The 13,304-nt window shown below is 38.6% G+C and overlaps 1 protein-coding gene across 1 annotated transcript in view; it reads left to right on the top strand.

Annotated features, from left to right (window-relative positions):
* PXDNL (peroxidasin-like) overlaps positions 1-13,304 on the top strand; it is a 560,917-nt gene that overhangs the window by 385,550 nt on the left and 162,063 nt on the right. The window contains exon 9 of the mRNA XM_011994460.1: positions 11,009-11,178. Coding sequence (XP_011849850.1) covers positions 11,009-11,178 — 170 coding nt within the window. The remainder of the gene's footprint in view (positions 1-11,008; positions 11,179-13,304) is intronic.

Genomic DNA, 13,304 nt, shown 5'->3' with positions numbered 1-13,304 from the left:
ATATTTAGCTCTCACTTCCAAGTGAGAATATTTGTAAAAACAAACAGTATTTGTTTGTTGTCGTTGTTGTTCCTATATTAGTTCACTTAGGATAATGGCCTTCAACTGCATTCAGATTGTTGCAAAGGACATGATTCCATTATTTTTTATGGCTGCATAGTATTCCAAGGTGTGTATGTAGTACATTTTCTTTATCTAATCCACCATTGATAGGAATCTGTGTTGATTCTATGTTTTTGCTATTGCGTATAGTGCTGTAATTAACATATGGACACATGGGTCTTTTTGGTAGAAAGATTTATTTCTCTTTTGGTATCCAGTAATGGGGTTGCTGTGTTGGATGGTAGCTCAACTTTTACTTCTTTGATAAGTCTTCAAACTGCTCTCCACAGTGGCTGAACTAATCTACATTTCCAACAGTGTGGAAGCATTAGCTTTTCTCTGCAACCCCAATAAGACCTGTTATTTTTTGACTTTTTAATGAAAGCCATTCTGACGGGTGTTAGATGGCATTTTATTGTGGTTTTGATTTGCATTTATCTGATGATTAGTGATAATGAGCATTTTTTTCACAAGTTTGCTACTTGCCTGTATGCCTTCCTGTGAGAAGTGTCTGTTCTTGTACTTTGCCTGCTTATTAATAGGGTCATTTGTGTTTTGTTTGTTGATTTGTTTAAGTTCCTTGTAGATTCTGGATATTAGGCTTTCGTCAGATGTGTAGTTTGTGAGTACTTTCTCCAGACTGTAAGTTGTCTGTTTACTCTGTTGATAGTTTATCTTGCTGTGCAGAAGCTCTTTAGTTTAATTAGGTCCCACTTGTCAATTTTTGTTTTCATTGCAATTGCTTTGAGGACTTAGCCATAAATTCTTTGCCAAGACTGATGTTGAGAAGGGTATTTCTTAGGTTTTCTTCTAAAATTTTTACAGTTTGAGGTCTTATATTTAAGTCTTTAATCCATCCTGAGTTGATTTTTGTATATGGAGATATATAGGGGTCTCGTTTCATCTTTCTGCATATGGATAGCCAGTTCTCCCAGCATGATTTATTGAATAGGGAATCCTTTTCCATTGCTTAGTTTTGTTGACTTTGTTGAAGATCAGATGGCTGTAGGGGTGCAGTTTTATTTCTGGGTTCTCTATTCTGTTCTATTTGTCTATGTTTCTGTTTTTATACTAGCACCATATTTTGTTTAGTGTAGCCTTGTAGAATAGCTTGATGTTGGATAATGTGATACTTCCAGCTTTGTTCTTTTTGCTTAGAATTGCTTTGGCTAGTCAGGCTCTTTTTCTGTTTCGTATGAATTTTAGAATAGTTTTTTTTTTTTTTTCTAAATCTGTGAAAAATGGCATTGGTGCTTTGATAGGAATAGCATTGAATTTGTAAATTGCCTTGGGCAGTGTGGCCATTTGAACAATATTGAGTCTTCCAATTTATGAGCATAAAATGCTTTTTTATTTATTGGTGTCATCTATGGCTTCTTTCAACCATGTTTTGTAGTTCTCCTTGTAGTAATATTTCACTTACTTGGTTAGATATATTTCTAGATATTTTTTCTTTTTGTGACTATAGTAAGTGGGATTACATATTTGATGTGGCTCTCAGCTTGAACATTATTGGTGTACAGAAATGCTACTATTTTTTATACATTGATTTTGTATCCTGAAAATTTACTGAAGTCCTTTATCAGTTCAAGGAGGCTTTGGTGGCAGATTTAGGGTTTTCAAGGTATAGAATCATATTATCAGTAAACAGAGATAGTTTGACCTTTTCTTCTATTTGGATATCATTTATTTCTTTCTCTTACCTGATTGCTCTGGCTAGGACTTCCAGTACTATGTTGAATAGGAGTGGACATCCTTGTCTTGTTTTGGTTCTCAAGGGGAATGCTTCCAGCTTTTGCCCATTCAGTATGATATTGGCTGTGGGTTTGTAATTGATGGCTCTTACTATTTTGAGGTATGTTCCTTTGATGCCTTGTTTGTTGAGGTTTTTTTTTTTAATCATGAAGGAAGGTTGGAGTTTATAGAAAGCTTTCTCCAGATTTACCGAGATGACCATATACTTTTTTAAAATTCTGTTTATGTGGTGAATGACACGTATTGATTTGCGTATGTTGAACCAACTTTGTATCTTAGGAGTAAAGCCTACTTGGTCATGGTAAATTAACTTTCTGATGTACTGCAGGCTTCAGTTTGCTAGCATTTTGTTGAGGATTTTGGGATTTATGTTCATCAGGGATGCTGGCCCATGGTTTCCTTTTTTGTTGTGCCTCTGCCAGATTTTAGTATCAGAGTGATATTCACTTCATAGAATGAGCTAGGGAGGATCCTTCTTCCTTGAGTTTTTGAAATAGATTCAGTAGAATTGGCACAAGCTCTTCTTTGTATGTGAGGTAAAATTTGGCTGTGACTCCATCTAGTCCAAGTCTTTTTTGATTGATTCGTAGGATTTTTATTACTTATTCAATTTCAGACTCATTATTATTATTACACTTTACTTTCTGGGATACATGTGCAGAACGTGCAGGTTTGTTACATAGGTATACATGTGCCTTGGTGGTTTGCTGCACCTATCAACCCATCATCTACATTAGGTATTTCCCCTAATGCTATCCCTCCCCTAGCTCCCCACCCCGAGACAGGCCCTGGTGTGTGATGTTCCCCTCCCTTTGCCCATGTGTCAGAACTCATTATTCATCTGTTCAGGGTTTCAGTTTCTTCCTAGTTTAAGAGATGATTCAAATAATCACAATCAGAAATGACAAAGATGATACTACAACAGTTTGAAATTCAGGATTAAGTTGTTTAATTTCTTTCTTCCTTTGTTAATCTAGCTAATGTTCTATCAATCCTGTTCATCTTTTCAAATAACCAACTTTTGGTTTCATTGATCTTTTGTATGGATTTTGTGTCTCAGTTTCATATAGTTCTGCTCTGATTTTGCTTATTTCATTTTTAAAAATTGATTTTTTAAAATATTAGAAATGGGGTCTCACTCTGTCACCCGGGCTAGATCGGCTAAATTGTAATTGTGCAATCATAGCTTACTGTAGCTTTGACCTCCCAGGCTCAAGCAATCATTCCACCTCAGGCTCCTGAGTAGCTGAGGCTACAGGCACATGTCAGCACACCCAACTAATATTTTCATTTTTTGTAGATATAAGGTCTTTCTACATTTGCCTAGGCTGGTCTCAAACTCCTGGGCTCAAAAAGCCCTCCTGCCTCAGGCTCCCAAAGTGCTGGGATTACAGGCATGAGCCACTGTGTGCCCAGCCAATTATATTTTTTCTTCTGCTTCACTTTGGGGTTATTCTAGTTTTTTGTTGTTGTTGTTGTTGTTGTTGTTGTTGTTGTTGTTCCTCTAGATTGTTAATTTGAGATCTTTCTTAACTTGTTCATGTAGGCGTTTAGCTTTATAAATTCTCCTCTTAACATTGCTTTTGCTGCATTCCAGAGATTTTGGTGTGTTGTGTTTCTATTTTAATGAATTTCAAAGAATTCTTTGATTTCTGTTTTAATTTTGTTGTTTACCCAAAAGTCATTCAAGATTAAGTAGTTTAATTTCCATATTTTGAGAGCTATTCTTGATATTCACTTTTATTTTTATTACATTGTGTCTGAGTGTATGGTTGGTATGATTTTGATGTTTTTGCATTTAGTGAGACTTGCTTTATGGCTAAGTATGTGATCATCTTCCATGTACAGATGAGAAGAATGTATATTCTGTTATTATTGGACAAAGTGTTCTGTAGCTATCAAGTCTAGTTGGTCAACTGTCAAATTTAAGTTCAGAATTTCTTTGCCTTCTTGTTGAATTGAACTCATTATGTAATGCCCTTATTTGTCCTTTTATTTATAGTTGATGGTTTAAAGTCTATTTTATCTTATTTAAGAATAGCAACCTCCCACCCTTTTTTGTTTTCCAATTGCATGACAGATCTTTCTCCATCCTTTTACTTTGAGCCTTTGTGTGTCATTACACGTGAGATGAGTCTGTTGAAGACTCCAAAAGTTTGGGTCTTTTTAAAAATCCAACTTGCAACTCTGTGCCTTTTTAATGGACCATTTAGACTATTTGCATTCAAGGTTAATATTGATATGTGATGTTTTGATCTTGTTGTTTAGCTGATTGTTTGGCAGGCTTGATTGTGTAGTTGCTTTATAGGATCTATCTATGGGGTATGTACTTAAATATGTGTTGGTGGTAGTAGGCATCATTCTTTTGTTTCCATGTTTAGAACTCCCTTAAGGTCCTCTTATAAGGCTTTTCTAGTGGTAACCAGTTCTGTTAACATTTGCTTGTCTGGGAAGAATTTTATTTATCCTTCACTTATAAAGTTTAGTTTGGCTGGATATGGAATTCTTGTTTGGAATTTCTTTTTTTTTAATAAGCTTTTATTTATTTTTTTAAAAATTTATTTATTATTATTATACTTTAAGTTGTAGGGTACATGTGCATAACGTGCAAGTTTGTTACATATGTATACTTGTGCCATGTTGGTGTGCTGCACCCATCAACTCATCATTTACATCAGATATAACTCCCAATGCAATCCCTCCCCCCTCCCCACTCCCCATGATAGGCCCCGGTGTGTGATGTTCCCCTTCCTGAGTCCAAGTGATCTCATTGTTTAGTTCCCACCTATGAGTGAGAACATGCGGTGTTTGGTTTTCTGTTCTTGTGATAGTTTGCTAAGAATGATGGTTTCCAGCTGCATCCATGTCCCTACAAAGGACACAAACTCATCCTTTTTTATGGCTGCATAGTATTCCATGGTGTATATGTGCCACATTTTCTTAATCCAATCTGTCACTGATGGACATTTGGGTTGATTCCAAGTCTTTGATATTGTGAATAGTGCTGCAATAAACATACGTGTGCATGTGTCTTTATAGCAGCATAATTTATAATCCTTTGGGTATATACCCAGTAATGGGATGGCTGGGTCATATGGTACATCTAGTTCTAGATCCTTGAGGAATCGCCATACTGTTTTCCATAATGGTTGAACTAGTTTACAATCCCACCAACAGTGTAAAAGTGTTCCTATTTCTCCACATCCTCTCCAGCACCTGTTGTTTCCTGACTTTTTAATGATCGCCATTCTAACTGGTGTGAGATGGTATCTCATTGTGGTTTTGATTTGCATTTCTCTGATGGCCAGTGATGATGAGCATTTTTTCATGTGTCTGTTGGCTGTATGAATGTCTTCTTTTGAGAAATGTCTGTTCATATCCTTTGCCCACTTTTTGATGGGGTTGTTTGTTTTTTTCTTGTAAATTTGTTTGAGTTCTTTGTAGGTTCTGGATATTAGCCCTTTGTCAGATGAGTAGATTGCAAAAAGTAGAAAGCTGAAACTGGATCCTTTCCTTACTCCTTATACGAAAATTAATTCAAGATGGATTAGAGACTTAAATGTTAGACCTAATACCATAAAAATTCTAGAGGAAAACCTAGGTAGTACCATTCAGGACATAGGCATGGGCAAAGACTTCATGTCTAAAACACCAAAAGCAACAGCAGCAAAAGCCAAAATTGACAAATGGGATCTAATTAAACTAAAGAGCTTCTGCACAGCAAAAGAAACTACCATCAGAGTGAACAGGCAACCTACAGAATGGGAGAAAATTTTTGGAATTTCTTTTCTTTAAGCATGTTGACAATAGGTCCCCAATCTCTTCTGGCTTGCAAGGCTTCTGCAGACAAGTCTGCTGTTAGCCCTATGGGGCTCCCTTTGTAAGAAATCTGTCCCTTTTTTCTAGCTTCCCGTAAGTTTTTTTTGTTTTTGTTTTTGTTTTTTTTTCACGTTAACCTCACAGAATCTGATGACTGTGTGTCTTGGGGGCATCTTGTATAATATCTCACAGGGATTCTCTGAATTTCTTGAATTTGCATGCTGATGTCTCTAGCAATACTGGGGAAATTTTTGTGGACTATATTCTCAAATGTATTTTCCCAGTTGTTCACTCTTCTTCATTTTCCCTCAGGAATGCCAATGAATTGTAGGTTTGGTCTCCTTACGTAATCCCATATTTCTCAGATATTTTATTCCTTCTTTTTAATTCTTTTTTCTCTCTTTTTGTCTGACTTGGTTGATTCAAACAACCAGTTTTTGAGCTCTGAGATTCTTTCCTCTGCTTGGTCTGTTCTGTTTTTAAGGCTTCTAACTGTATTATGAAATTCCCGTAGTGACTTTTTCAATTCCAGAAGTTCAGTTTGGTTCCTTCTTAAAATGTCTACATTATCTTTCAACTATTGGATCATTTTATTGGCTTCCTTGGATTAGGTTTCAACTTTCTCCTTATCTTATTGAGCTTCCTTGCCATCCAGATTCTGAACTGTATGTCTGTCACTTCAACCATTTCAATCTGGTTAGGATCCATTGCTGGCGAGTCACTGCAATCATTTGGAAGTAATAAGATGCTCTGACTTTTTTAATTGCCAGAGTTCTTCCACTCATTCTTACACATTCGAGAGGGCTGGTGTTTCTTTATCTCTTTGAAGTTGCTGTCATTTGTATGGGGCTTTTTTGTTTTTATGTTCTTTATTTCCCTTAAGATCTTAACTGTGGTGTATGTTGAATATAGTTGCATGACTTTGCTTCTGTGTGCTTTCCGAATATCAAGGCTCTGTGCGGGTACTTAATTTGTGGCTAGATTTTTGCATTGTGTTTCATGGGTGATACGTGCTGAAAGAATTTTTGTTTGGTGGTGTATTTCAGGCTGCAGCTCAGTAGATGATGCTTAAGAGTAAGGGCTGACAGACAGACTCTTCCTCAGCTGTGCACTTCTTTTCTATTTCAGCTTGTTCTTGTTTGCTGCAGTGCTCTGGGGTGGGAGAGACAGGGAGTGAGAGATATATTTCCTTGCCAAGTCTATTCCTGGGCCTTGTGGGGCCCCCTCCGATCACTGTTGACACACCTACATTTTCTTAGGCCCAGAGGAGCCCTGACAGGCTGTGCTACTGTCACTCTTAGGGGAAACCTGAGCCAAAGGATAGGGAGACTCACAACTCCCTAGTGACCCACTGGTCCTCTGTGCTTTGTGATGTCCATCGGTGGTGTTTGTGTAGGAGGTCAAGGGCAGAGGACCCAGGACACGGTGGAATTGTTTTGGCTATGCAGTTGGTGTAGTGCCCACAGCTTGGGTTTTTTTGCCCAGCAGATGGCTGCGGGGACTGCCCAGGTTGTGCTTCCTTGACTAGGTCTCCTGGTGGCTGCCCTATAGCTTACTCGATCCTCTGGGTTTGTCCCAAGCCTTCTGCACCCAGATGGCTGGGCTGTCAGGTGTTTCAGGCCATGGAGTTCCCTCAGGCAGAGGCTGTGGCTAGCAGAAAGGCCACATCCTTCCCATATTAGCCCTGTGGCAGGGAGGCACACCCAGCTCCTGTGCCAGAACACAAATCTGCATCTCACTCTTCACAGTGTTCTGAGATTGGGGGTTCCTCCCTTGATCAATCTCTGGTCACAGATCTCAGCTTGATATCCTTCAATTGTGTGTGTGCTTGAACCCTCGGGGGCTGGGATTGAGCCTGTGGTTTTGTCCTTTAGCCCCTTGGGGTCAAGCACTGGCTGTGCTGGGGAGGCTGTAGTGCTCTCAGGCTGCTGGCAAAGCACTCAGGCTGGGCAGTGGAGGCTGTGTTGTATGCATGCTCTTATGGGACCAGCTAGGCTGGGTCCTTGGGAGGGTCCAGAGACAAGGTGGCATGCAGATCAGATTGGCCCCAGTCCTGTAGGAAAGGCAGCCCTGCTGTATCCCAACCCAGCAGTCAACAGGGGCTAGAGTGACTCAGAGCAAAGTGGAGAGCCTGGGGGCACGGGTACCTATGGTCACATTTTGCTGGAGTTGCCCCATGTGTAAAACCTGGGCTCCACGCAGGCTCAAGCTCTGTCGCTGCCTTCCCCCACCAATTTAAATGTTTATGGGGGTCATGGGATCTCTTGCAGCTAGGATCCCAGAGGTCCATGGCAGGGGTGTGGTGCCCTGCAGTTCCTTCACTCACCTCTTCCTTAGGACCTGATCAGGATGAGGAATGGGTCTTGGCACTTGGCGAATCTGTGCAGGCTTCCCAGCTTCCACCCTATTCAGCGTCAGTGTCTGCGTTTCCCCTCTAGCAATCATCAGTGTTTTCCCTCAAAAGATCTGTTTAAAGTGTGATGGCTTTTTCAATATTTTGGCTTCTCTTGGTGGGAGAAGGGCTTCCTGGCTGCATCTAGTTGGCTGTCTTCCACACTTTTCTTAATGTTGAGGTTTAGCTATGGAAATTTAGGCCATTCTAGATAAATTCAAATTCTAAACATGGTAAATATGATTGATAGTTCTGGTCGATTATAAGCAAACTTTACAACTATACTATAATTTGTGGTTGATGGTGGTTTTCTATGTGGAGTTTTTTGGTTTTGTTTTTGTTTTGTTTTGTTTTGTTTTTTTGAGACAGAGTCTCACTCTTTTGCCCAGGCTGGAGTTCAGTGGCACAATCATAGTTCACTGAAGGCTTGAACTTCTGAGCTCAAGCAATCCTCCTATCTCAGCCTCCAAGTAGCTGGAACTACAGGCCTATGCCACCACATCTGGACAATTTTTAGGTTTTTTTAGAGTCAGGGTCTCACTATGTTGCCCAGGCTGGTCTCAAGCTCCTGGCCTCAAGCAGTCCTCCCACCTCAGCCTCCCATCATGCTGGCATCACAGGTGTGAGTCATTGTGTATGTCTGTAGAAGATGATTTTAATTTGTGTGGTGATAACTTATTTATCTATATTTCTGCTATCTAGCTACAACACCTAGTTCTTAGAAAGCACTTAACAAATGATTGTTGTAATGAAACACCTTAATAGAAGTTATTTGTATGTCTTCATTAAATCAAATATGTTTATGTATACATTTTCAAGAAAAATAGAATATATTCACATATATTCTACTTCTGCAAACCTTTGTGTTTTTACATATGATTGCTATTTGCATCAAAGTGACAATGTGAATGGAATATACTGAAACATGAAGACTTTGATTTTTTGGGAAGGAACATTATGATTCATGAACAAACAAGTTTTATGAGCATAATGAAGAGGTTATGAACAAAGAGGGAAATTACTAGGAAAAGGAATGATGCATTTTGAATTTATGGGTGTAATGTGCTACTGCCTGTTTTATATCATTTTTAACATAATAAATCTTGGTGAATTCTATTGCATTGTGTAGCCAGATGATAGATAGCACATACATATCTGGTAGCCTTTGAAATTTTGGGCTGCAAAGTTTTGGAACAAAATTCCAGGAACTTAAATCATCTTCTGAAAAATGTGATTTCATCATTTATCATATTCCTTTGCAAGTAGTCTTATTTGGGTTCAGTGTTAGATAATCTTAGAATTGCATTTAAAATAATTAAATTGCTTAATACTAAATGAGCCTCTTGAATTGGGCACTTTAAGAAAAAATATTATTTCTTGAATTCCCGACCTCAGGCAATCTGCCTGCCTCGGCCTCCCAAAGTGCTGGGATTACAGGCATGAGGCACTGCACTCGGTCTTGAAAAAAAATTCTTTCTGATGTTTGTTCCATGCTACTTATACTGAGAAACTTCACAGGTGATATGGATAGGAGCATCCATTTTCTCCTTTTCTTGCCTTTGTCTTGCATTGCTGGCTATTCAAAAGCGGGCCTGCTTTTTCTGAAACTAACCTGTTCAAAAATGACAACTCAAATTTCTTATTTGGCTAATTGGTACTTTTTCTTCACATTGGGCTTTTCTCACCCAACAGCTGAAGAAGATCAGATTGTCTCCATCTTTCCTGCCTTCACTCTGTGATTCTGCTCTACAACGTAAAAGTGAAATATGACGATTGTCTGTTTCTTTCTTATCTTTCATGACAAAAATGGTTAGATAAGAATGATGATTTCTTCATCTCTTTAACAAGCTTTACTCTTTTTACCTATATGGGAATAGGTTGTTATTCTTTAGTGTGGGTACATTTTGAAATTTGTGGGAAAATGTTTACCTGGCTTTATAAAACAAATACACAAATTAGAGGGAGAACTATGGGATTCTCCTACTGGACTTTTTTTTCTCTGTGAATGATGTTTTTGTGGGTGACATCTAGCCGGTGTTTAATAAATATGTATTGAGTGATGAAAATGGAGGAGAGTAGATTTCCTTTGTCTATGCCTAGCACGTTCATTAGTACTAAGCATACACATGTGAAAATCTATATACCTTCTCATACATAATCATTAAATATTTTAAAGAAAAAAAATCTTGGCCAGAAAAAAAATCTGTAAAAATTTCTAACGTATGTTTCTGTGTCAGTAGCTTTGCATTTCTTGCTAAAAATAACTCATGCAGGCACTCCCTTTCTTGTGGTTATTGATGTAATATGATGTTGCACATCTGAACCTACTTGCACTCAATGGATTATGCACTTAATTGATAAATGGGATTTTTCTAGTGTATCCAAATGGTTCAAGTTAAAGAAAGGGGCCTGATATTCAACAACTGGGTAGGTAGGTATGTTATTTACTGCTCAGTCATATAATTCTACTTGGCTTTGAGCCCATGCTGGTTTGAATAGGAATATTTGTTTTACACTTTAACAAAATATGAAAGAATACTGAATGACTCATGGAAGGAGGTAAAAGGATTACATATTACCATCTGGTGATTTCTTTTCTGAAAAATGGGCATTCAGATGTATAAAAATGTGCTGAAGTGTCTGTCATATGGGAGTGTTTGCTTCAGTGTCTAAATTCATGCCACTCAGGAAGGCAGAACATCTCAACCCCATTTCCCTCTATCAAATGGTGACTCACAGTCTTTGTTCAGGGTGTAATCTTGAAATAGGAAGAAGATAACTAGGATTTAAAGTGAAATAATTAAAAGTTTTCAGGTAAAATAAATTTAACAAATTGGGTAGACATGAAACATAGCTATACAGTACTATATTCTCAGTCTTGTTAAGAGTTTTAAACATGAATGGAATTAAATAATATACATGTATAACATATATTTCCAGTCATTCATTGGATTTGGAAGATGATACTCGACTTAATATGTTTGATGATGGCACACTCATGATCCAAAACACCAGAGAGTCAGACCAAGGTGTCTATCAGTGCATGGCCAGAAATTCCGCTGGGGAAGCCAAGACACAGAGTGCCATGCTCAGATACTCCAGTCGTCCAGGTAAAACTATTATTTTCTGGTTCTATCAGTTATTTGCACTGGAAAATGACATAATATTGCTGCTTTAGAGTATATAATGCTTCAAAGTGAAGCTATTTCCATTGGCTGTTGGTTTTCTAATTTCGTTTTAGAGAAACTTGAATTTTTCCTCTTGAAGTTTATTTTAATTTCCTGCCTTAGTTCCTTTCTGGTACAGCATATTGTGGTTCCAAGACTTTTCTATTCCCCTTTTGATTCCCCATCCGGCTATCCAGCATCCTTATGCAGAGTGAACCAGTGTTACCTAGGCAGGAATATTACTCTTTTCAGAAATTCATTCATTCATTCATTCATCATGAATTCATCCAGCACATATTTATTGAATGCCCACTGAGCTAGCTGTTGAAGATTGCATGGTTATCAACCACGTTCCTTATTTAACCTTCCAGGGGCTTTGCTTTGTCATAATTTCAGTGGCTTATATAAACCAGACGTAATGACTGCAACAAATTTTCATTAATAGCATGTTGACATGATGGAAATACATTGTTTCTCACCTTACTGAGGCTATCATATATTAGATGATAGCCATAATTCAAGAAATAAGCTTTATGATGTGTAAGGAGAGGGAAGAGAAGCATAAAGGACAGTTGTGTGCTGGTAAATGTTAGTAAATTGACTCTGAGGAGCAGGGAGCCCTGACTTGCAGCATTTGTCAGTATCTGTTGTATAAATAATCTCACCTTGGCTAGTTCCTAGTTACCAAAATGATATCACTTCATGTGGAGTTTGGAAGAGATGCACAGAAGTTCATCATAATATAGCATTTCTAGCATGCAGACACAGTGGGCATAATAACCTTGAGACCAAAGATAATAATAAAATGTAAAAAATAGGGATGAATTTGTTAGTTTTGATGTTAATAAAATTTATTTGATTGCAAGTTTATGTAATTAAAATTTTAAGAATGACTTTGTGTAGCAATCAGTTTGCAGAATACTGAAAATTTGACAACTGGCCCTCCAGAGCCAGCTCCAGCCCATCCCAGTGGAGGGGAGCACTTAGAGCAGCAGCCTTGGAGGATTGCATTCATTCAAGTCTTCCCAAGAGCAGTGACCTTTAAGTTGAAAGAAACAACAAGTGGGAGAGAGCCAGAGAAGTAGGGTTGAAGCATCATTTTAGGAGAAAAGACAGCATAGGGAAGACAGAGCAAGGCACATTCAAGAGATGATCGTGGAGCATAGAGAGGAGAGGCTGGGAATGACACGAGATTTGGTGAGGAGTGTAAAGTGGTGTCAGGTCACTCAGACTACTCATGACGCTACACTGAGATGATCAAAATTAGATTTTTCTTTTAGAAAAATGATGCTGGCGGCAGTTCAGAGAACAAACAGGAGGGCATGGTAAGATAGGCATATCAGGATGAAGAAGTCAGCAGTGGCAATTGCCACAGGGCGGAGCTGGTGGCGGCATGGATAGGGCAGTGGCAAAGTGAATGGAGGAAACTGCAGGAATCAAGAGGTTTTCCAGGAAAAAAAGTCACTTGAGTTACCAATTGATCGAATATGATACTTCCTCACATAGTTCCCAAGTAATTTCTTTAAAAAATGTTTGTAGAGACAAAGTCTCACTCTGTCACCCAGGCTGGAGTGCAGTGGTATGATCACAGCTCACTGCAGACTCAAACTCCTGTCCTTAAGCGATCCTCCTGCTTAGGCCTCCCAAAGTGCTGGGATTACACGAAGTAATTTCTAATTGAAACACCACTGTCTCCTTCCAAAGCCTCCTTCCCTTCTGCCTCTAGGTCAAGTCTGATCTTGCACCCATGAGCATTTGTAAAAAATTATTATTATTATACTTTAAGTTCAAGGGTACATGTGCACAATGTGCAGGTTTGTTACATATGTATGCATGTGCCATGTTGGTGTACTGCACCCATTAACTCGTCATTTACATTAGGTATATCTCCTAATGCTATCCCTCCCCACACCCCCCTCCCCACAATAGGACCTGGTGTGTGATGTTCCCCCTCCTGTGTCCAAGTGATATCACTGCTCAATTCCCACCTATGAGTGAGAACATGTGGTGTTTGGTTTTCTGTTCTTGCGATAGTTTGCTGAGAATGATGGTTTCCAGCTGCACCCATG

Source organism: Mandrillus leucophaeus, unplaced genomic scaffold, assembly GCF_000951045.1.
Source record: "Mandrillus leucophaeus isolate KB7577 unplaced genomic scaffold, Mleu.le_1.0 Scaffold458, whole genome shotgun sequence".
NCBI classification, from domain to species: domain Eukaryota; kingdom Metazoa; phylum Chordata; class Mammalia; order Primates; family Cercopithecidae; genus Mandrillus; species Mandrillus leucophaeus.
Note: the sequence above shows the minus strand (reverse complement) of the source record. Positions and strands in the feature narration are given on the sequence as shown.